Raw genomic sequence first — 25588 nt, forward strand, 5'->3', positions numbered from 1 at the left:
AATGGTGGAAACGCAGTGAAACATGATGCATGATGGGAGCAGAAGACAAAGCTCACTTCTGGCTCGTAGTGCTTAGAGGCCACTAGATGGTGGCACATGACAACGAGTAGGTCCTTTTGTCTCGAGACTGAATACTGTTTCGGCCTGAATGACATTGAGCTGCAGTCTGATGTGAATGCTGATTAATAAAAAGTAAGCCATCAACATGGAAACAAGGTCATGTACATCAATCCTTTCATTGTGTGTGTGTGTGCGTGCGTGCGCGCGCGCGTGCGTGGTGCGCGCGCGCGCGCGTGGTGCGTGCGTGTGTGTGTTTGTATAGAGAGACATGATCTCATTAGCGCTCGTCTGAAGGACAGTGAGAGCTGAGATAATCCATTTGGCAGACGGAAGATTGCTCAGTGGATGTGAGCAGGACCAACTCAATCTTTACCAAGACACAGAGGGACAGCTGGTTTGACTTCTTTGATTCATACGGATAATTCTTCATAAAATAATTACTAATATTATATTCTGTAATGACTGCATGAATTGCCGTAGCAGTGTCCCCCCAAGCGGTTACCAGGGAAGTCTTCAGATTGGAGTTGAGCGCCTGTACTCATAGACCTAAGGGTACAATATTGTAAAGTGCATTTGGTCCCTGCTGTTTTTGTTGTTGTCCTCCAGATGTGTGTCAACATGGCGACAGGTGTGGTGGCTTTGCTCAGCGCGTGGGTTGGTGTGTGCGCAGCGTTTAACCTCGACACAGCGTTCTCACTGCTGAAGACGGGCGGAGACGGGAGTCTGTTTGGACTTTCGGTCGCTCTGCACCAAGACCTGAAGAAGGGCAGTTACCTGTGAGTGTACAGCTGTCTGTCTATCCCGTTTGTCTCTTTATGTCTGTCCCCTCTCTGTCTGTTTCCAGTTGTCTTTTATGTCTGTCCCCTCTGTCTCTCGGTCTGTCCTCTGTCTGCCCCCTCTCTGATGGCCCGTTATACGTCTGTCCCAGTTTGTCTTTTTGTCCCTTGTCTGTTTGTTTGACTGTCCCCTTTCTGTCTTTCCATTGTATATCTGTCCCAAGTCTGTCTCTCGGTCTGTCCCCTCCCTGTCTCACTGTCTGTCCGTTGTATGTATTTTTGTCATCTGCGTGTTTGACTGGCCGCTGTCTGCCTCTGTCTGTCCACTGTCTGTCTGTCCCCTCTCTGTCTCTCTGTCTGTCCGTTGTATGTCTGTCTCTCAGACCCCTTCCCTCCAGGGTCTCAGGCGCGTGCGCGTACACATTCTTCAATATCTCGTCCTGTCTCACACGTTTCTTTCTCTCATCCTGTCTCAACTGTTTTGTCCTGTCTCACCTGTCTCGTCCTGTCACAACTGTTTCATCTTGTATGAACTGTCTTGTCCTGTCTCGTCTGTTTCTTTGTCTCATCCTGTCTTAGCTTTTTATTTCTGTCTCACTTATTTTGTCCTGTCTCACCCTGTCAGGCTATTGGTGGGCGCGCCCAGGGAGAAGGCCGAGACTAATGTTCCAGCCAATCGAACAGGAGGAGTGTATAGCTGCCCGATCAGTGCTGACCAATCAGAGTGCAGCAGGCTGAAGCTCATAGACCCAAGTGAGACTCACCTGTAGTCATGTGATGTCTTTCACAGGAGACAACTTTCATTAAATCCTGTCAAAATACTATTGTAGAAAGAGATTTCCTCCTCCTTTGAGTAGACCACCATCACCAATGTTTAAGGCCTCATAATAAAGGTTTATGTATTCAATTGACAGCAATACACTACTACACTAAAATAATAATACAATACTACACTAATACAATACAACACTGGTAAACGGCTAAAGTATTACACTAACACAATACAATACTACACTGTTAGACGAATACAATACTACACTACTTCGCTTCTACACTACTACACTAGTACACTGCTGCACAAATACACTAATAGACTACAAACAACACATTATTAGTTGCCGTCCTTTAAAAAGAATATTGAAGATGACAGAAGATGTAACTGAGCATCACTCTGCTTGCAGGCCGCATGTTGCTCTTGGATAAGACGGCTAAAAGAAGTGTGATTTCACTTCCTCTTCTGATAGATTCCAATTGCCGAAATGGACCTTGCGTCTCTCCGCCGTGGTAACAGAGCCCACAGCTCATGTTTAGTTTTCATTAACTCAATGAACTCTCAATTTAGAGCTTTTAGAAAAATAATGTCAATATCTGTTTTCAGTCCTGAGATCGCTATCGCTCTCTTGATGCATTATGGGTGGTCCAGCCCTCACTGAAAAATGAGCTGCTTTTATTGGATATCTGAAGTAACCAAGGCAACGGCCATGGTCGCCATCAGAGTAGTTTGTTTTTTGATATCAAAACAAACATCATTACTGATAAAATACATTCAGGATGTGCCAACTTTTTCAGACGTGAATCTGTCTGAAGACCTGATCGAAGACATGTGGTTGGGCGTCTCAGTAGCCAGCCAGGGCAGACCTGGGGGGCGGGTCCTGGTGAGTCCCTGTTTTCATTGGCTGTTATTGACTCAAGTTTCGCTTCTGATTCTTTATATTAACTAAGCAAATAACTGTGATTAATGATTCATCTCATTATCTTCCTCTAACGGAATAACTATGTATCTAAATGCTCACTGATAAACAAACTAACTGGTTAACTAAATAACAATTTAACTTAGTGATGGACAGACTTTCTATGTAACAAACTGACTACTTAGCAACTGATTGACCCATTAACTAGTTACTGTCTACCCTTCTAACCTGATTAACAACCTAGCAGTGTTAATTTCGTCGAATAAAAAATTGACAAAAAATGTTGTTAACGACCTTTTTCCCATGATTAGACGAAGACGAGACGAAAACGGATCTAAAAAAATAATGACTAAATCTATTCGAACTTTTCTTAACGAGACTATATACTATATATTAATATATTAATATATATAATACTTTTTTTCCCTTCGCATGCACCTGACAGACATGGGCAAAGTAGGGCCCCCAAACGGCAGTTATTATAAGTGTCATGATGACATCATCCACGGACCCAGAATGCTCAAGTACTGTGGGAGCAGCGGTGTTTCTTGTGCACCGATACGGACCGCAACGACCATTGTTTCCTCGGCTGGATGAGACAGTCCGTTACGGTAGTCTTCTCCAAACACGTCTAAATAATAAACTCCTTGCAGGGTTCTGAAGCCTTGACCATGAGACACGCGCACTTCAACCAACTCACACGCCACATCTTAAAAAGACTGTGTTAAACCGTCTCGGCCACCGTACGTTTGTTACTAAGCAACAAAGAACGCGCAAGCACACGTGACAGGTGGAGGCTTTTGATAGAGACAAACACTTCAACCATTTGTTGAAGTCAAAAAGTTTGCCCCCCCCCCCTGCTATAGACCTATCCTAGGAGGGATATCTAAAGGACAACTTAAGTACTGTAAGCTAGACTATTATGCAGCTGTAGACGCAACACAGTGGGTCTGGGCCTGAGAAGGGAAGAAAAGGAGGTTAATATGGCAATTAAATGTGACTAAAACTAACATGCATTTTCGTCTAAAGAATAAGACTAAGACTAAATCAAAAACAGCTGCCAAAATTAACATTGCAACCTAGTTAACTAACTAGCTATTTTCCTAGCTAACCAACCCGTCCCCTTGCTCTCTGCAGGCATGCGGTCATCGATTCGTTAAGCTCTATGGAGCATTAAAGCTCAGGCACATGATTGGACGCTGTTATCTCCGTGGAAACGACCTCCAGTACGACGTCACAGACATCCACTGGCAAAACCCAGACCAGCCCTGCAGGCAGGTCACATGACACTTGGGTTACGTGAGACACGCAGGACACATGACATGCAAGCACAATGCACTTCCTGTCATTGAATGTTTGTTTGTGTTTGTTCAGTCACTTGGGTGATGTCAGCAGTGAGGTCATGTGTAACGTCGGAATCTCCGCCTCCATCACACAGACTGAGGTCATAGTCGGCTCACCTGGAAGCTACGAATGGCAAGGTGACCTCTGCTCTGTCTGAAGGTTGAGTGTTTCTCTGTTCAATCATGAACATGACAGTGTGTCTGTGTGTGTGTGTGTGTGTGTTTTAGGTAACGTCCACATATCCTGGATGAATCCTCATGTTGTCTTCGACACCCAAAGAACTTTTTTCCCAAACCTGCAGCACAGAAACATTTATACAGGTGAACCGTCTTTTTGAATTTCCCTCATTAATGATATGTGTTTATCTCATCTCATCTCATCTTCAACCGCTTATCCGGGGTTGGGTCGCAGGGGCAACAAATCCAGCAGGGGACCCCAAACTTCCCTTTCCCGGGCCACATCAGCTCTGACTGCGGGATCCCAAGGCTTTCCCAGGCCAGTGCAGAGATATAATCTCTCCACCTAGTCCTGGGTCTTCCCTGGGGGCCTCTTCCCAGCTGTAAGTGCCCCAAGGGAGGCGTCCCGGGGGCATCCTTACCAGATACCCAAACCACCTCAACTGGCTCTTTTCAACGCAAAGGAGCAGCGGCTCTACTCTAAGCTCCTCACAAATGGCTGAGCTTCTCACCCTATCTCTAAGGGAGACCCCAGCCACCCTCCTGAGGAAAATCCATTTTGGCCGCTTGTACCCTTGACCTAGTTCTTTCGGTCATGACCCATCCTTCATGACCATAGGTGAGGGTAGGAATGAAGATTGACCGGTAGATCGAGAGCTTTGCCTTTTGGCTCAGCTCTCTTTTCGCCACAACGGTGCGGTAAAGCGAGTGCAAAACCGCCCCCGCTGCTCCGATTCTCTGACCAAGCTCACACTCCATCTTCCCCTCACTCGTGAACAAGACCCCGAAGTACTTGTGTACAGACTGTAAAGCCCTCTGAGGCAAATTTGTAATTTGCGATTTTGGGCTATACAAAATAAAATGAATTGAATTGAATTGAATTGAACTCCTTCACTTGGGGTAAGGACACATTTCCTACCCGGAGCAGGCAATCCCTCGGATTCCTGCTGAGAACCATGGTCTCAGATTTGGAGGTGCTAATCCTCATCCCAACCGCTTCACACTCGGCTGCGAACCGCTCCAGTCAGAGTTGGAGGCCGCAGACCGAGGATGCCATCAGGACCACATCGTCTGCCAAAAGCAGCGATGAAATCTGCAGCCCCCCGAACTGTGGACCCTCCTTCCCCCGACTACGCCTCGATATCCTGTCCATGAAAACCACAAACAAGATTGGTGATAAGGCGCAGCCCTGGCGATGGCCAACCCCCACCGGAAACAACTCCGACTTACTGCCGAGCACCCGAACACAACTCTCGCTTTGGGCGTACAGGGATTGGATGGCCCCAAATAAGGGTTAGGGTTAGAGCTGCTCTGTCGTTCCACGACCAGGACGAAAACCGCATTGTTCCTCTTCAATCCTTGGTTCGACAATCGGGCGAACTCTCATTTCCAGCACCTTGGAGTCGACTTTACCAGGGAGGCTGAGTAGTGTTACCCCTGTAATTGGCACACACTCTCTGGTCCCCCTTTTTGAAGAGAGGTACCACCACCCCGGTCTGCCATTCTTTTGACACTGTCCCAGACTTCCACGCAATGTTGAAGAGGCATGTCATCCAAGACAACCCCCCCCAACACCCATTGCTTTTAGCATCTCTGGACGAATCTCATCAATCCCCAGGGCTTTGCCAATGCGGAGTTATTTGACTACCTCAGTGACCTCCACCAGGCAAATTGACAAAAATCCCTTCTCCGTCTCCAGCTCCGCCTCTACCAAAGAGGGTGTAGTAGTTGGATTCACGAGTTCCTCAAAGTGTTCCAAAGCCCAAAAACCTCCTCAGTCGCGGTCAACAGTGTCCCATCCTTACTATACATAGCTTGAATGGTTCTCCGTTTCCCCTTCTGAGGTGCCGGATGGTCTTCCAGAAGCACTTTGGTGCGGACTGAAAGTCCTTCTCCATAGTTACACCCAACTCCTCCCACACTTCCTGCTTTGCCTCCATCACGGCAGAGGTTGCTGCCCTTTGTCGGAACACTGCAGCTGCCTCCAGAGACCCACCGGATATCATGACCCGGAAGGCCTCCTTCTTCAGTTGGACGGATTCCCTGACTACCGGTGTCCACGATGGGGTTCGAGGGTTACCGCCCCTTGATGCACCTACGACCTTGAGGCCACAACTCACTGCGGCAGCTTCAGCAATGGAAGTTTTGAACATGCACCACTCTGGTTCAATGTCCCCTACCTCCACAGGAATGTGAGCAAAACTCCACTGGAGGTGTGAGTTAAAAATCTTTTGGACTGGAGCCTCCTCCAGACGTTCCCAGTTAACCCGCACTACACACTTGGGTTTACCAGGTCTGTCCTGAGTCTTTACCCATCCTCTGACCCAGCTCACTACCAGATGGTGATCAGTTGACAGCTCTGCCCCTCTCTTTACCCGATTGTCCAGAACATGTGGTCTCAGATCATATGATACGATTATAAAATCGATCATTGATCTTTGACCTAGGGTGCTCTAGTACCACGTACACTTATGGACATCCTTATGTTTGAACATGGTGTTTGTTATGGACGATCGGTGACTTGCACAGAAGTCCAATAACAAACGACCACTCAGGTTCCATCACGCTTCTCCAGTTATCTCCACCGTCGCCCACGTGCGCATTGAAGTCTCCCAATAGGACTATGGAGTCCCCTACTGCAGCCCTATGCAGGACTCCCTTCAGGGTCTCCAAAAAGGCTGAATACTCTGAGCTGCTGTTTGGTGCATATGCACAGACAACAGTCAGAGTTTTCCCCCCCACCACCCGAAGGCTTAGGGAGGTGACCCTTTGGTCCACCGGGGTGAACTCCAATGTAGCAGCACTCAGCCGTGAGTGTGAGTATCCCCAAACCCATGGGCCACTCCAGAGTAGAATAGAGTCCATCCCCTATCCAGAAATGCGGACTCGAGTTTGAGACTCGGACTCGCAGTGACTTCAGACTTGACTTCAGACTCGTCCTCGAAAGACTTCAGACTCGACTCGGACTCGAGCTTTGGCTCGAGCTTTATGTTTAATTTTAGGAAACATCTGATGAGCTCGCTATACCCCTCCCTCCTTTACCTGCCTACGTAACACGTACATTGACATATGTTGCTGGCTGCGCACGCGGGGCCACACACGAGGACAACAATTTGTTGTTGTGCCATTCGTCGTGAGCTTTGGGTTCAAAACCTTCCAACAAGACGGCGCAATGCATAATATGCGCCATTACAATAAAAAATTCTGGCTCAACCACGTCAAATTTGATCAGGCATCTGAACACCCACCCTGATAGGTGAGTATACACGTTTAGCTAAGCAAGCATTGACCATCTACCGCAGGGGTGTCAAACTCATTTCAGGTTCGGGCCAGATGCTGGCTCCAAATGGGGGCCCCGGGCTTCCTCCGGGCTTCCTCCGGGCCGGGTAGCGCTTTTCCTCTTCCGCTTTTTCATAGGGTCTTTTTGGACCATTCTTAGTCTGGCCCCTTGCCTGAGACCACTTTGCCAAGGGTAACCCTACCAGGAGCACAAGGCTCCTGACAACACAGCCTTCAGGGTCATAGGGACACACAAACCTCTCCACCACGATAAGGTGATGGTCCCCAGAGAGGTATGTGTTTATGTCATGCATAATTTATTTATGTGTTATTATTCTTACTGTCATCATCCTACTTTCTTTCTTTCTGTATGTACAGTATGTATCTATGTCTGTGTCTTTCTCTCTCTCTGAATGGAAGGAGTGCTAAGTGCACGGAGCGTGATGTGAATTGTGTGGTGTGAATGTGTGACTTTTGAGTAAGGGCCAAAATGTCGTAAAAAATGACGTTTCTTTACAAAAATCAGAAAAATTGGTCTCACTCTCTCTGTAGGATATTCCGTTACTCAGGCTCATCGTCTTCTCTCTCAGCATGATGAAACCATAGTAACAGGTGAGCAGTGAATGAGTGACTAGATGGACTAAATTAAGTTTTGATTAATTTAATTATTGATGGACTGATTGAAGTTTTGATAAACTGACGTTTTGCTGGACCAATTGATGTATTAATGGTTTTAGCATATTTTTTTGGTACTAGATAGCATAATAAAAATGATTTTGTGTAATGCTTACGATCTTATTAGATTAAACTTTGTCATTGCACAGAGGACAGACACTGAGACAACAAAATGCAGCTTAGAATATAACCAGAAGAGCAAAAGAGAAAATAAAGTTGTGTAAAGAGTGTATCTGTGGTATAGATAAAGAGTATATCCTTTGAATAACGAGTACCAACCATATTAGCTGGTTAACCCCGCCACAAAATTAAACATAAGCAATGAAGAAACCTCTATAAGTAAAACCATGTATTTTTAAAACAAACATGGCAATCAGTCTATTGGTTATGCAAGGATATGTAGAGTTCAGGTGTGTGCGTTGTTGGGAGAGAATAAGTAGACATGGAAAATAGTTTCAGCAAGCCCCAATGTAGTAACAGCTCAGTTCCTAGGAGAACTGCAGGTTTTCCAACCCCCTCCTCCGGGAACGCTTCAATTAGACGCCTTGATCAGATAAGCTTCGGTCTGCCCGATGGTTAGGACTCTTAGTTGTGATCGATTTTATATGTTGCAACTATCTTTTTGCAGAAAAATAGATCAGGACAGAATATTATTGCCAAAATATGTTCGAAATACAAGGAATTTGACATGACGGTTGGTGGATTACATCAGACAATAGAACAATGAGACAATGAACAAGACAAATAACAGTACAATGTTGACGTACTGATGACCTATTGATCCCTGTGTTGGTGAACAGGAGCTCCTAAAGACAGTAAAGACGATGCTCGTGGCTCAGTGCTGCTCGCTGTGAAGCAGTCTGACAAACTGAAAACCCAGCAGACTCTACGTGGTGAACAGACGGGCTCGTACTTCGGTAATGCCGTGGCTACCACCGACCTCAACAATGACGGGTAACAAAGGATTGACTAGAGGTCATATCACACTACTCGGTTTTCTGGGGTCCCTGGTAGACGGAGTACACCTCTACGGTTGGCTTTTGTTTAACAGTTTTATTGCTCACAGCTCACGCAGGGTTGTCACAGTTGCAGCGGTTTGAGGCGTCTGCGTCTCTCCAATCAGGAGAGGCAAAAGCCGGACCGGCCACTGCACCGCCGGCCAGCCACATGCCTCTGCCCCGAAGGCATCCAAAAATGACTGGATGTTATCTTCCGCCATAATTCAATGTAGCGTCAGTCTGGCAAGCGCAGAGGCCCGGGCTCTGGCAGGGCGGCAGCCACCAACTTCTTCAGTGCCTGGGCTTGTCTCCCCACCTGGGTCTGGAGCACCACCAGGAAATGCCGGTTGGCCTCTGCTTGGTCCCGTTGAATGGCCATTAGCTCGCCGATCATCTTGCCCAGCGCAATAATCGGCTGGGCCGGTATCCCCTGTTGGTTATCCTCTTCTGCCATTGCCCCCAGCCAAGTCGGGCGCCACTGTAACATGGTCGGTTCTCTGGGGTTCCGGATAGAAGGAGTACACCTCCAGGATTACCTTTTGCTTGACAGTTTTATTGCTCCCAGCTCATATATTCAGCGGTTTGAGGCGCAATCACAAAAGTATTCTGCTCCAGCGTCCAGAGCCCTCGTCTCATCTGCCTCTCTCTCCAACCCCGCTGACTCGCCACTACTGTTTTTGCACAGGGAAACAAACAATTCATTATTAATTATAGCTGAGGCCAATTACCCCTCTGCAGCCGAGCCGAACCACGCCCGCCACCAGTCCTTTTCTTTCTGGTTTCTAGAAACCAGATGGAGAAAACATAACCTAACTTCTGTGTAACTTTGCAAAAAGGTTCCAACTGCAGAAATACTTTAAGTGTAAAAATTCTGTTTGGCTGTCAAATACTTAATTTGTCTAAATAAGTCAACAAAAAGTCAAATTCCAAAAGTGATTATTGCATTATGCAATTATGATGTTTTTGTCTAAAAGCTTGAAATAAGATGTTTATTCTTTAGATTTAGAGAGCTGATCTGAGCGTTAATTGTAATAATAAAATAGTTAATTGTAAATATAATTGGGAATCAGACAAGGTTTAGAATCAAGTTCAATTCATCTGGTTTTCTTTCCTCCTGTAGGTGGAACGATCTGCTTGTGGGCGCTCCCTTTTACTTCCATCGTCAGCAGGAGGCAGGTGGGGCAGTGTATATTTACATGAACAGGCAGGGTAGGTTTGATTCTCTGCCCAGCGTGGTGCTGAGAGGACCAAGTGGATCTGCGTTCGGTATGGCTGTTGCTGCTGCTGGAGACCTGAACCAAGATGGCTTCCAGGGTGTGAAACTACTCTGAGCAAGTCATCATGAACTTATTAATGTTCTGAAGGTGTTTAATAAAGAAACTGACCGTTTTTCTGTGTTTCAGACTTTGCAATTGGAGCTCCTTTCTACGAAACAGGAAGTGTTATGATCTGGTTGGGTAGCCACGTTGGAGCCTCTACACAGCCCAGCCAGGTCTCACAGTAAACTCGACTTTGTGCGATAAGAGTCAATGTGTAGGTTACACCTTAAACCCCCCACCTCTGTCTCCCCGTGCAGGTGATCCTTGGCAGCAAGGTCTCTCCTCTGTTCAGGACATTTGGGTACTCTTTGTCTGGAGGTCTGGATGTTGACGGGAACAAATATCCAGACCTGCTGGTTGGCTCCCTGGACGACACTGTCGCTCTGCTCAGGTACCTGGAACCTACAACTTCTTCTACCTATCCGTAACTACCTCTAACTCTCCAAACTAAGATCAAGATCTACCTATGACTATCATTCTTCTTAGTTTTTGTCCTTGGGGACTTTAACAAAGGTAATCTCAGCCATGAACTTCCTAAGTACAAACAGTTTATTAAATGCCCAACCAGAAAGGAGATCACGCTGGATCACTGTTATACAACAGCCAGCTGTCCCTCATGCTGCACTGGGAATCATCATGGTCCATCCAATTCCTGCATTCAGGCAGAAACTGGACCAGTGAGGCACTAGAGCAGGGGTCTTCAACAAAGCAAAGGTCTGTAAGATCATAATGTGACGACTTAGAGTGATTAAAAAGATGAATAGAGGAATGGAGTTGTATCAACATTTGCATGTACTAGGGTTGACTAACAAATCAAATGAATTCAGTATGATTCTAAAACTCTTGACAATATTTATTGTGACGTAACAAAGAACTCAACATTTGTGGCTGCAAATATAAATAATATTATCTCAATTCACTAAATAAAAGTAGGGCTGCATTTGAAAAAATAAAAATGGAAAGATAAGCTTGAGCAGTTTAACAGAGATCTAGTTTTACCTGCCAGGACTTTAAACCTGTACCTGAATGCATCAGGGCTGTTCTCCTCCTAACATGAAGAAGCTCATTGAGCCTCCTGATGACGTTTCAACAGGTTCTGAGCACATGAGACACTGGTTTAATGTGGGAAGTATGAACAGAAACCAGTCCTTCCATTGAGGATTAAATGCTCTACTGTTGCTGTCCATTTGTCCCTCATTTGTCTCACCCGTCCCTTTGTCTCCCTTTCTCCGCCTCACCGTCGCATCTTTCTTTTCTTCCTACCGTCTTTTATTTGCATTTGCCGCTCCCTCTCTCGACTGTCCGCAGTATTGAGACGATATCATCGTCCTGCCTACAATGCGAAGACTTCACATGGGATGGTTTAAATTGAATGCAATTGGTCTGTGCTTTAAGCGACTACCGTAAAGATGAGTAAAGCTGCACAGTCAAAAGGTGTCACTTTTAAATCACAACGAACTTTTTTTTGCTTTTGGTCCTGGTCCGGATGGGACGGCTGTTGGGTCCGGATCGGGACCGTGGTCCGTCAGTTAGTGACCTCTGGGCCAGAGGATCTTTGAGCGTGTTTGAACTGAACAGACTGGGATGTTTTCAGGACTGCTTCAGACAATCTGGATGAGTTCACAGAGGCTGTAACATTGGCTTCTGTGAGGACAGCTGTGTACCATCATGCACCAGGGTGAGTTATAACAACGACAAACAATGGTTCACAGCGGAACTCAGAAAACTGTCTGCAGAAGGATACGGCATTTAGGAGTTGGGACAAAGACTCTGAGTCTAAATACAGGTTTAGAGAGGCGGTGAGAGACGCTAAACGACTGTACTCTGAGAGACTCCAACATCACTTCTCAGCTAATGACTCTGCTTCAGTTTGGAGAGGCTTTAAACACCTCATAAACTACAAGCCCAAAACCCCCCACTCCATGAATGACCTCCGCCTGGCAGACGAGCTGAATGAGTTCTACTGCAGATTTAAAAGACGATGTCCTGACGCCATCCACCACAACGCGACCACCCCTCCCTCCCCGACCCATCAGCGGCTCACACCTTTGCATTACCCTCCCCTCCCCCCACCCTTAACGTCCCTCTCTGTCCTGGAGAGAGACGTTAACCGGATCTTTAAAAGTCAGAACACCCGTAAAGCAGCCGGTCCAGACTCAGTCTCGCCCCACACCCTGAAGCTTTGTGCTGACCAGCTGTCTCCTGTGTTAACCGCCATCTTCAACACCTCCTTGGTGACATGCCACGTTCCAGCCTGCTTCAAGGCCTCCACCATCATCCCTGTTCCCAAGAAGCCCAGGATCACAGGACTGAATGACTACAGACCCTTCCGTTGAACGGCTAGTCCTGTCCCACCTGAAGACTCTCACCGACCCCCTCCTGGACCCCCTGAAGTTCGCCTACAGAGCCAACAGGTCTGTAGACGATGCTGTCAACATGGCCCTCCACTTCATACTTCAGCATCTGGACTCCCCAGGAACCTACGCCAGGATCCTGTTTGTGGACTTCAGCTCTGCCTTCAACACCATCATCCCGTCTCTGCTACAGGACAAACTCCCAGCTGCACGTGCCCGACTCCACCTGCAAGTGGATCACTGACTTCCTGTCCGACAGGAGACGATGTTCTTCCTGAGGCAGCTGAAGAAATTCAACCTGCCAAAGACGATGATGGTGCACTTCTACACGGCCATCATGGAGTCCATCCTCTGCTCCTCCATCACTGTGGGGTACGCTGCAGCCACAGCCAAGGACAAGGGCAGGCTGCAGCGTGTCATCCGCTCTGCAGAGAGGGTGATTGGCTGCAATCTGCCGTCTCTTCAAGACTTGTTCGCTTCCAGGACTCTGAAGCAGGCTAGAAAGATTGTAACCAACCCCTCTCACCCCGGATATGAACTGTTTGTGTCCCTTCCATCTGGCAGGGGGCTGAGGTCCATCAGGACTAAGACCTCCCGCCACACTAACAGTTTTCTTTCCGTCGGCAGTCAGGCTCATCAACACACCCCGGGTCCCCCCTGACTGACTCTCACTCTCTACATGCACATACACTTTGTCACTTTCACTTGTCACTTTCTGTTTAGCTGGTGCACTTTATCTTTATTTTTATTTTTAATTGTATCTTTATTTCTTAATTTACTAACCCATAGCTTTAGCGTACTAACCCATAGCATATATCTTATTATATTTTTTATCTTATTGTTTCACTACGTTGTCTGTTGTCCATTATTGTGCTGTCTGCTGTCATGCACCAACCGCCAAGTCAAATTCCATATATGTCTGACATATGATGGCAATAAAGGTTTCCTGATTGAGTTGAATCAAATTAAACTATCAGTAACTACGTCTAACGGTAATAACTATCCGCCCTATTCGCTTTTTTTATAGTGTATGTACTTTTTGAGTCGATAAGGTGAATTGTTACATGTGACATGTGATCATCTGACCTTTCACCCTCACATCAATTTGTCAACTGGGATCAGTTACTTAGTTAGTAGAACATTTGTAAACTGGAGAATAAATTATGTTTTATTTATCTTCAAATGTTATTCCGCATTAGATAACAAATATTTTCTCAATATTGGCTTGATTGTTTTGATTGCCAAATTGTGAATCATTGGTTGATTGATTGAGTTGTTAAATGTTTGGTTGATTTATCGATTTAATTCATTGATTGATTGATTTCCACAGAACTCGTCCAGTCGTTCATCTCAATAAAACCATCAGAGTTTCTCCAGATGTCGTTGATCCAAGTTCTTGTGACTTTTGGTGAGATTAAAACCTGTTAACAGCTAGCAGCCAACAGGCCAACATGATAAAAACTAATGTGTTTTTGTGTGTGTGTGTGTGTGCTTGTGTATGTGTGTGTGTGTCAGTATCCTGGTGGAGGTGTGTTTCTCCTACATGTTTAGCACTGGAGAGCGGAGTGACAGAGACAACGTCAGTAAGTAAACCATTAGTTAAATTGAATTTATTTTATTTTGTATAAAATCGCAAATTACAAATTTCCCTCAGAGGGCTTTACAGTCTGTACACATGACAGCCACCATCAGATAGAACCACCGTCCACTAAAATGTATGGCCGAGGCAGGAACAGGGTCCAGATAGACCGTGATCCATGTAAACCTGTGAGGCGAAAAAGCTCAAATACTCCGTGGAAGAAACAAAGTTTGTGATATGCATTAATGTTGTCAGTAATAGTAATTATGGTGGATTATGATGTGCAGGAGGCAGCACCACAATAGAGTAGAATTGAATAGAATAGTATTCAGAATCAGAAACATTTATTTGCCAGGTATGTTGGACATACAACGAAAATGTCATGAAAACAGGAGAAAAGATGAACATTCAATTAAATAAGCGGATTTACTACTTGCTAAAGATTATCCATTATAAGTACTTTAAGTAATTTAAGTGCTACAATTTTAGTCTTTTTAGTCAAGGTATAGTCTGACACAATTACTATTCATCTGGAAGCTTTTAGTGGACATGAGACCTTTCAGGCGTCTCATTCATTTGACCAATCAGAGACAAGGTTACACTATTGGTATGACACAAAACACATTCACACATGCGCACACACACACACACACACACACACACACACACACACACACACACAGGTAACAAGGGTTATATATATTATATATATATTAGACTGACAGAGTTGAGTTAATTGTTGAGGGAATTATGAACTGTTTTAAATGACTTTCTATCATAGTCAGTAGCAATATTAATCATTTTAATGAGTTTCTAAACTGATTTTTCCTTGCTGTTAGAGTCTATAATCACGAATAATAATGATAATAATACAACAAATAATATTGTATAATCAATTATACATTTTTTATTGATAATCTGAATTACACAAAGTAGAACGTAATAGCAGTAGAAAGTAGTTTAAAGAAGCAGAAAAAGAAAGATGGCTTCCTTTATTGAACCCTCTCTCTGTCTGTCAGCCAATCAGATGGCTTCCCCTCTTTAACTTTCTTTTTCTCTCCCAGCCATCCACTTTGCCATCGAAGCTGACGTCACCGGCACAAAGTCCCGCCTCCTTTTCCGTGAAAACGGGCAGAGTGTGTACTCCGGTTTCCTGTCGATGCCGAATAAACGATGTGACACTCGGAGAGTCACACTACTGGTGAGAATCACACACTCAACAGGTGACTCATCGGCGCCTCTGACATACTTCTCCTGAAGGAGGCGCTAGAAGAAAAATCATGGGCTCATCTACTGGAAAGCAGGAGAGAGGTCAGGATTTATCTTGGTCTGTAGATGAATCTTTGATAACTGGTTTAATTGAATAATCTTATCTGCGGTGTAAGATTATAGAAGATAAGATGTGGTGTGCTAATGCTAATCTGTTTGATCTCTGACGGGATGTACGGAGTTCTCTTCTTGCTTCTCCTCGTTGTAGTTTTTAGTGCATTTGAGCGTACCATTTAGTGCGTATTAGTGCATGTTGAGTGTGTATATCAAAGCATACATTGTACATGTAAACCTACATTTTAGTGGACATGTCTGCATGTTAGTGCACGAAAGTTTGCCCCACTGGTTAGTTGATTGCTCTTGTACAGTGCAGACCTTCCAGTTAATACTGTTAGCATTCTACTAGCTACTACTACAATCTACTTGCTGCTGACTCAGTTATTGCCATGTTGAGAGATATGTGGAATCAAAAGAATCTCCCATTGTTCCGCTTCTCAGTGAAGTGAAGGTGTGAGCAGTAGAGATAGAAGACCATCACACTCCAACACTCTTACACCCTCACACTTGATGTCCTTGTATGAGTGTGTCGAAGTTCTTGTGTCCCTCAGAGTCCAATCCGGGACAAAGTGAGACCGCTGGTCTTCTCCTTGAACGTCTCTCTTTACCAAAGGTTTCCAAAGAAGAAGAAGAACACCGTACAGGACCTGAAACTCCTCCCTGTACTAAGCGAGTCGCCCCAAACCATCAGAACCCAGGTCAGAGCTTAAAGGAATCCTGATCACAACCCGACAACTGTGAGTCACAGCGCCACTGACTATTTGAACATTTCTTCATCCATCAGATTCACATACAGAAGTCCTGTGGTTCTGATAACCGTTGCAATAGCAATCTTCAGATGACAGCCCAGTTCACAGATCAGAACCAGAACCCCTTCCCAGTGTAAGTGAACCAAAGGAGATAACAAAATAAAGGCTCACAACTAATTCCCTTGTTTGTGCTTCAGCCCTTTAGTAAGTAACTGATCAGATCATTGAGTATATGATTGATCGTCCTGAAGGAAACAGTACTAGTCTAAGACCTGCCTAACAGGACTGTGGACTTATCTTGTCCTTGACTTTGACTCATCGTTACTGAGGGACTTAACTACTTCACTTAAAATTTGAATTTGGTTCTTCCTTTGAAGATGGGAGTTTGAAGTATAAACTCAAACTCAGACTTACATTCCCCTAGGAAGCGAAATGTTACTAGTTGCTATAGTTCTCGGGTCCTGCAATTTGGACCATTAAGGCATCTCTGAGGATATCAGTGACTCCTTGAGTGAGAGTGGACCCTGGAGCTCTGTCTCACATAAATTAAGCTTCATGTAGTCACTAATGGCGCGTTTCCACCGAGCGGTGCGGTACGGGTCGGGTCGGTACGGGTCGGGTCTGTTAACCATGATTTGGCGAGCGTTTCCACCGCCAACAGTACCCTTACTTGATAGGCGTGGTATTGGACGGAAAGTAGATTGACGTCATTCGATCGCGCGAACACTGAAAGCTAACCGCAAACAACAAAGGAAGACATACAGCCGATCCTGTTCTTGCGTTTCGATATGTGGCTGTTAAAGTAAATGCTGTGCGGCGACATTGTTGCGACGGTGTTCCTTCGTGTGTTGTCTTTCCCCTTGCGGCACGCGCAAATGACGACACTCTTTCAACCAATCATCGCTCTGCAGTGAGTCTAGCTCCACCCTTTAGTACCAAACAACTGTGCCAGGTACCCCAACGGAAGGGTACCCAAAAAGTGGTACGGTACGGTGCGGATCTTTGGTACTTTTCTCAGTGGAGACACAAATAAAAGGGTACCGACCCGACCCGTACCGTACCGCTCGGTGGAAACGCACCATAAGCCACAATGGCATCTCTTAACCAATGACATCCTGCTGATGTAACATCCCGTTGATGTGATAGCCCGCTGATGACATCATGTTGAGATTTGTGTATCTGTGTTTTTCCAGACAAAAGGGCCATCAGCTATTGAACTACAACGATGGCCTTGACAGACTGCATCTGGAAGTCAATGTCACTAACAAAGCGTCTCTGGGTCGCGAGGCAGAGGACGCTCACAATGCCGCTCTAAACGTCAGCATCCCTTCATCGCTCATCTATTCTGGGGTCCGAACAAAGGTAGGGACTTTATCCCAAAAGACTTGACTAATGGACCCTGAAAGACTTGACTGGCTGACTTGAGACTCACACTGAAACACTTGACTGATTAAACTTGATGGACCTTGAAGGATTTGACTGACATACTAGAAACACTGACTATGGTGGACCATGAAGGACTAATTAACCCTGAAGTTGAGACACATCCAAAGGACTGGACCGATGGACACAAAAGGACCCCGAAGGACCCTGGGATTTGAGAGGCCTACACTTATTCCTGTTTATGTTTAAGGGTGACCTCCAGGCGGTGATGGAGTGTTCTGTTGAGGATTCTGTTCTTCTGTGTGAGCTGGGGAACCCGTTCAAAAGCAACCAGCAGGTACAAAGTGTCGTAAGAGCCGTTCTGTGGATCCACTAGAGAACATCCGGGACATCATCTATCCATCGGCGCTCCAGATGAGACCCTAACGGAATGTATAATTTTTGCGCCTCTCTGTGTTTTAGGTTCAGGTGTTGATCATATTTCAGGCATCTGGAATCACTTTAGACACCAGAAGGATTGAGTCTCTGCTGCAGCTATCCACGTAGGAGATGAACACACACACACACACACACACACACACAGATGCACTCATGCACACACTCACCTGTTTCGGGTGTCTTCTCCTTTCTCTTTCTCTAGGTTCAGTGAGCAGATGGATCTGTCTCCTGTCTTTCTCTCCATGCTGGTGGAGTATTCTCTGCAAACATCTCTCACTCTGTACGACCTCAGCTTTAATGTTAACCTCTCCCCTGTTGCCATCCCCTCGCTGATGGGTTGATTGTGTTCTGACAGAATCAACCCTCCAGGTCCTGCCTCCTTTAGGGGTCATGTGACCGGTGAGTCTGCCATGGAGGAGACGCAGGATGTCGGCAGTTTGCTGCTCTTCACCTTTCTGGTCAGTATAAAACTGGTCTGACTTACAAAGTGTAAACAGGCAGGGTGATAATCCACAACCTCCTCTAATAGGTGCACCTGAGTGGGAAGCCGCTGGGTCGCCTAGGCAACCTGGAGGTAGAGTTTGATTGGCCAACCGAGGTGACCAATGGGAAGTGGCTGCTGTATCTCACAGAGATCAAAGTGAACGACTCATTAGAGAGTCGCTGTACGCCACCTGGCAACATCATCAATCCCCTCAACCTACTGGTAACTATCATCTACCCTGAACCTAGTAGTGTAAGGGAACATGATACATGATACATGCCCCCTTCAACCTATGGGTAACTATAGCAACATCCTTAACCCCGTCAACCTAATGGTAACTATGACAACATGATCAACTCCTGTTACCTACTGGTAACTATAGCAACATCCTTAACCCCGTCAACCTACTGGTAACTATATAAACATCATCAATCCCCCTCAACCTACTGGTAACTATAGCAACATCCTTAACCCCGTCCATCATCTAGTAACTATAGAAACATCATCAACCCCCCTCAACCTACTGATTGTTCTTTTGTTTTCAATCTGACAAATGAAGTGTCAAATTGGATTATCATGTTTAATTTAAATGATCACCATAAGTGTGTCCATAGACTGGATTCACAGACTCCGCCTAAAGAAGAAAAAATATTATAAAAAATATAATAATAAAATAAATATTGTTATAATGTATAACGTTTTTTTAATGCTTGAGTTAACTTTCTGTTTAACCTTGTGTGTTCCTGTTTTATCAGCTGCCAAAGGAGGAGAGGAAAATGAGGAGTTCAGAGGATCAGGTGGACAAAAACAAGGAGCAGAGAGGAAGAATTCTTCCTCTCTTCCACCACATGAAGATTTCTTACATTCTGGTAAACATCTGAAAAATTAACTTTTTTTTCTTCTTTTGGATTCATTTTTTATTCATCTCAAAAACAGATATGTACATCAAGGGGAGTTTGTTGTATTCTTCTCTTTACTTTCGGGAAATCATTTCTTTTCAGGACTGTTTTCACGGGGCAAAATGTGTGACCTTCGTTTGTCCTCTGACCAACATGAAGAACACAGCTACTGTGACCCTCAAAGCTCGACTGTGGAACTCCACCATGGTGGAGGTAAGAACTCTGTTCCAGTGGCGGCTGGTGAATTTTATTGTAAGGGGGGCAAAATAAAGATTTTTGTTTTCACATACAAACAAAGCATTCTGGTGCATTCTGACAAAATAATAAAGACAAAATAGAACATCTTACAAAGGCAAATGGGGCCAAGGAAAATGTTTTAACTTAATTTATTTGCCTTGTAGAATTTAGCAAGATTAAGTGCAAGTACATCAATAGAAATTGGGAATTATACACAAGTTAACATTCTAACAAGTTACCAGAATGTGATTCTAAAATGGGTGAGTGTGTTACGGCCAATCTATTGTGTTGGTAATATCCCCCCCCCTTGCTCTCTTTGCTCAGTTACGTATGACGCAAGCACGTAAGTGCGAGCCCCAAATCCGCCCCTGCTCTGTACTCTACCTGCTCAGCTACTCTGTTCACTACCTGCTCAGCTACTCTGTTCACTACTTGCTGTTATTCTGTTCACTACCTGCTCAGCTGCTCTGTTTATTACCTGCTCAGCTACTCTGTTCAATACCTGCTGTTATTCTGTTCACTACCTGCTGTTATTCTGTTCATTACCTGCTCAGCTACTCTGTTCATTACCTGCTCAGCTACTCTGTTCACTACTTGCTGTTATTCTGTTCACTACCTGCTGTTATTCTGTTCACTACCTGCTCAGCTACTCTGTTCATTACCTGCTCAGCTACTCTGTTCACTACTTGCTGTTATTCTGTTCACTACCTGCTGTTATTCTGTTCACTACCTGCTCAGCTACTCTGTTCATTACCTGCTCAGCTACTCTGTTCACTACTTGCTGTTATTCTGTTCACTACCTGCTGTTATTCTGTTCACTACCTGCTCAGCTACTCTGTTCATTACCTGCTCAGCTACTCTGTTCACTACCTGCTGTTATTAGTTGGAATGCTTCAAGCATTCCAAGTATTGTTCTTCTAATCTTTATTCAACTTATTCAATTTTAATCTTATTATTCTTCTATTTCTTCCGCCGCACCTTTCAACTCCTTCACACTTTCAGTTATTAAGACCATTTTAAATATTAAAATGTTCAGCTCCTTCAGAAGAGGTGTGCTATGACTTTTCAGCTTTTTAGCTCTTATAATTGAATTAATATAAATTAAAATCATCAACTTTTTTTACATGGTTTCCAATGGATTACATTTTCAAATCCTCTCAAAACTTCTTCAACTTTCAACTGTTTCAGCTTTTCCAATCTTTCAGCTAGAGACACCATTTAAACTTTAAAATGTTGACACAAGTCTTAACAATTTCATAAAAGCTTGTTGATATCTATTATAGTTTACTTATAATCACTAATTATGTTTTATTAGTTTTGGGGTCCTTTTCGAATTTACAGTGAGCGCTAGAGTGAGGACAAAGTCGGAAGACAAGAGAGGGTCCATGTTTTGTAAACTGCTGGTAGAGCAGTTTTAAAACACATAGAGACATAAAAACTACACTCAAACGTTCGGTAGAGTCTTGTGTCTCTCAAAATGTCATGTCATTTTGGCTACTCCAAATAGTTTTGCTCCAGGAAGCATTTGTTTGAGGTGTGGGTTCTCAGTAACTGTCTGTGAGCTAAGTGCAGCTGCTCCGTTGCCGCGACAACGAGCTGGGGCTCTTTCTGTGACTCACAGCTGATCCTAATTAGCTGATTAGTGCAGCCTGACATGACCTCCTTCTCTCCACCTTCTCTCATCATTTCAAACCCCCATGGAGGGATTAGTTAATTAGTACTACAACCACTACTAATATTTCTAGTACTTCTAGTAGTACTTCAAGTATTTCAACTGGTATTATTACTAAAATGACTTTTACTACTACTAGTACTACTAGTATTTCAACCCCCATGGAGGGAATTCTTACTGTAATGTTTGATGAGGCCTATTAAATAATATATACTGTCTCTCAACCCCCCCCACACCCCCACCCACTCACCCAATACCATCATTTCAAAATAAAAGCTGCAATGATTATGTTATTTAAACATGAAGCTTAGGATCAAGCTGTTTCGTTGAATACGTATTGCTCTTTCAAATAGTACTACAACCACTACTAATATTTCTAGTACTTCTAGTAGTACTTCTAGTATTTCAACTGGTATTATTAGTAAAATGACTTTTACTACTACTAATATTACTAGTACTAGTATTTCAACCCCAATGGAGGGAATTCTTACTGTAATGTTTGAGGCCCATCAATTAATAACTTTAGTTTTATTAGCTTAGGGCGACTGTGGGTGAGTGGGGAGCGCGGGCGGCCGTCCTCCAATCAGAGGGTTGTTGGTCTGATCCCAGGCCCGGCTAACCTGCATGTCAATGTGTCCTTGGGCAAGACGCTTAATCCCAGGATTGTTCCTCTAGCTGTGACTACAGTGTGTGTGAATGTTAGTTACTGGTTGGGCAGGTGCCAATGTGTATGGTAGGTCCTGTCATTGGTGTGTGAATGGGTGAATGATCTTATGTAGTGTTAAGGTGCTTTGAGTGGTCAGAAGACTAGAAGAGCGCTGTACAAATCTATTTTACCAAGTCCATTTGGTTTGAATAACAAACATTCTGTCTCTCTAACCCCCCCCCACCCAATTCCATTATTTCAAAATAAAAGCCTCAATGATTATCTGTACCTCAACAATAGGTACACCACAATTACTTTCAAATACTAGTGAAACTAGTACTTACTACTTCTACTCCTGCTAGTACCACAATTACAACTATAGTACTAAACCTTAAATTACTACAAAATGTATTTTTTAATTCTCAGCTTTTCTTATTTCTATTTCAGCAATGTTTAAATTAATTTCAGCTTTTATTATTTCTGTGTTTTAAAAATTCATAGAAGCTTCTCCCATTTAGTTTTTTTTGCAATTGTTTCAAGTTCATTTCAGCTTTTCTCATTTCTGTATTTTCAGATATTTTTAAATGTATTTCAGCTATGTTTAGAAATAATTTCAGCTTTTATTATTTCTGTGTTTTCAAATTCATAGACGCTTCTCCCATTTCAGTTTTTTTGCAATTGTTTCAAGTTCATTTGAGCTTTTCTCATTTCTGTATTTTCAGCCATTTTTAAATGTATTTCAGCTTTTTCCATTCTTTCAGCAATGTTTATAATAACTTCAGCTTGTTTCATTTCTGTACTTTAAGCAACTTTTTGAAATTAATTTCAGCTTTCTGCATTCCAACGCATTTTCAGCAGGAAATGCATTTTCTAGTTCTGTTCATTACCTGCTCAGCTACTCTGTTCACTACCTGCTCTAGTACTCTTTTCAATACCTGCACAGATGTTTTACATCAGATGTTCTCTTGTCTTTGTTTAAGGACTACAGCGACGCGCACAGTGTATTGGTTCGAGGCAGAGCAACTCTAAAGCTGCAGACGAGCAAACCCACCATCAATATGAAGCCTCAAAGCACAGAGGTATCTGGGTACACCTCATCCCACCTGAATTATATTACATTATATTACATGTCATTTAGCTGACACTTTTATCCACAGTGATTTACATTGCATTATAACCCATGCATTACATACATTTTCCCTGGGGGGCAATTGGGTTTGGGTGTCGTGCTCAGGGACATTTCGACATGGCACATGGGGCAGCCGGGATTCGAACGGCCAACCTTGTGACTCCCAGCGCACTGCACTACTCCATGCACCACCACCTTCATCCTACCTATCCTGTATAAAAGACAAAAAAACATATTTTTTTAATCAGCTATAAAAATATTAATATCCAAGTCCAATGATTATTCTTCCTGCAGTCATGTGATTGAGAACGAGGTTTGAGACGGAGCTAAAGAGACCCTAGTGACAATGATGAACGTGACTCCAGTGCTTCTCTAACATGATCCAGCTCCTGAATTGGTGTGGTTCCTCTGCAGATTGAGGTCCATATCTATCCAGACTGGGGACAGCAGTCGGTCTCCAGAACCCCCATGTGGATCCTGGTAGCCTCGGTCCTGGTGGGGGTCTTACTGCTGTCTTTGATCTGCCTGCTGCTCTGGAAGGTAAACAGAGTGGAACTAGCTGTTCCTGGTTTTAAGATCTATTGCTAACCAAGGACTTAGGAGCTTTAAACGACCCATCATATGTCCATTTTACCACAAGTTCATATGGTTCCTTAGGGTCCTAATGAAATGTCTGTGTCTATGAAATGTAACATACTTTGGTCAAAATACCACAAGGCTTCATTATGCTGCTAGCTATTCCATGTGTTTATTCCTGCTGTGCAAAAACAAAGTAAAGTTCTTTGGCAAATATCATTAGTGAGTGGGGGGAGGGGGGAGGGGGGGGGGCAAGGCCATGTAAGAGAGACTCCCATTTCATAGTGACGAGAGCTGAGGAAGCTCAATCGCAGTCATTCAAGCATGTTTCTGACATATAAGAACCAGTAGACGTGCCATGTATATACATACGTGTAGAAGCACTAAAAAAAGTGTTCATTAAAAAAAGTTCATAAAATGTCCCCTTAAAGTCAAGATCAGAAGCTATGGGTCAGGAGCTTTGATGCTGGACTAAGGGTTATGGCTATTTCCTGTGTTGTGTCTGCAGTGTGGTTTCTTTGTGCGTCAGAGTGCCTGGCGGACCTCGGCGCTCCACCAGGGACGGATTATGGGTAAACATGAGCGGCAGCTTCGGGACACTGAAGACTTCCTGATTCAAGACCAGGTCTCCTCATCCAGGATGTCAACCAAACACTGGGTGACCTCCTGGACTGAGACGAACTGAGACGCAGAAAGGAAACACACCCGGCACCTTACCAACCCGGACCATCACCCACTGAACAGAACAAACACACTGCTGTTTTTCTATAAATGAATGTGTATGGTTGCTTTGAACTACATTTTATAGAACATTTTGGTTAAATGAAAAGACATACACCAAGTTTTAAAGGTTAAAGGACTCATAACATAAGCATGAGTCACGTGTGCCACACTGTAATCGTGTAAGAGCTTTTGCTGCTTTCAGGTGGCTGACGGATCCTGTGATGTTTTTACTTTATAAATTCTCACTGCCTTTTTATGATTGTGATCATTCTGACGCCCTCAAAGCAGCGTATGTTGTGTGTCATTTCGTTGACGTGTGATTCTTTTTTTATATATTATCGGGTCTCTAACATCTACACCCTCGTTGACAAACTAGCTCATTGTTAACAAATGCTACCTTGTTATTGTCATAGTGGAAATTGTAGCACTTTTCTATGTTTTGAAACTGCTTATTTTACAAAAATTGTACTTTCTTGTTACTTGTTGTTCTGAGTTTGTAACTTTACGGTTGAAATGCACTTATTGTAAGTCACTTTGGATAAAAGCGTCAGCTAAATGACATATGTAATAACATATACCACTATATAAACTCAACTTGACTGTCATTAACATACGCCTCCTCATTATAAACAAACTGCCTCACTAACTTTTACAGACAAAGTCATTATAGCGGGTCACCACAATTGGACAGTTGAAGACTGGAAAGATGTTGCCTGCTCTGATGAGTCTGGATTTCTGTTGAGACGTTCAGATGGTAGAGTAAACAGAATGAGAACATGGATCCATCATGCCTTGGTACCACTGTGCAGGCTGCTGCTGGTGGTGGTGTCATGGTGTGGGCTATATTTTTTTGGCACACTTTAGGCCCCTTAGTGCCAATTGGGCATCGTTTAAATGCCACGGCTTACCTGAGCATTGTTTCTGACCATGTCCATCCCTTTATGGCCACCATGTACCATCCTCTGATGGCTACTTCCAGCAGGATAATGCGCCATGTCATTAAAGCTCCAATCATTTCAAATTGGTTTCTTGAACATGCCAATGAGGTCACTGCACTAAAATGGCCGCCACAGTC

The 25588-nt window shown here is 44.1% G+C and overlaps 1 protein-coding gene across 3 annotated transcripts; it reads left to right on the forward strand.

Annotated features, from left to right (window-relative positions):
• Nucleotides 1–283: 283 nt before the first annotated feature.
• Nucleotides 284–25440, forward strand: LOC119220177 (integrin alpha-3-like). 3 transcript variants are annotated; one of them, XM_037475947.2, is made up of 28 exons: nt 285–454; nt 667–836; nt 1462–1589; nt 2406–2491; nt 3665–3801; nt 3902–4008; nt 4099–4191; nt 7879–7938; nt 8802–8955; nt 10120–10313; nt 10403–10491; nt 10576–10709; nt 14003–14080; nt 14188–14255; nt 15316–15452; nt 16129–16275; nt 16362–16459; nt 17520–17688; nt 17960–18046; nt 18172–18251; nt 18350–18427; nt 18503–18605; nt 18677–18853; nt 19387–19500; nt 19633–19743; nt 23066–23164; nt 23629–23754; nt 24299–25440. In XM_037475947.2, exons 2-28 carry the CDS (start codon nt 667–669, stop codon nt 24473–24475), a joined length of 3201 nt encoding a protein of 1066 aa, XP_037331844.2. In that variant the 5' UTR covers nt 285–454; the 3' UTR covers nt 24476–25440. The 3 variants fall into 3 exon arrangements, with proteins under 3 accessions (XP_037331845.2, XP_037331844.2, XP_037331843.2); XM_037475948.2 differs by having other exon boundaries at nt 284–836; nt 24320–25440; XM_037475946.2 differs by having other exon boundaries at nt 285–836.
• Nucleotides 25441–25588: the final 148 nt, after the last annotated feature.

Source organism: Pungitius pungitius, chromosome 12, assembly GCF_949316345.1.
Source record: "Pungitius pungitius chromosome 12, fPunPun2.1, whole genome shotgun sequence".
Lineage (NCBI taxonomy): Eukaryota > Metazoa > Chordata > Actinopteri > Perciformes > Gasterosteidae > Pungitius > Pungitius pungitius.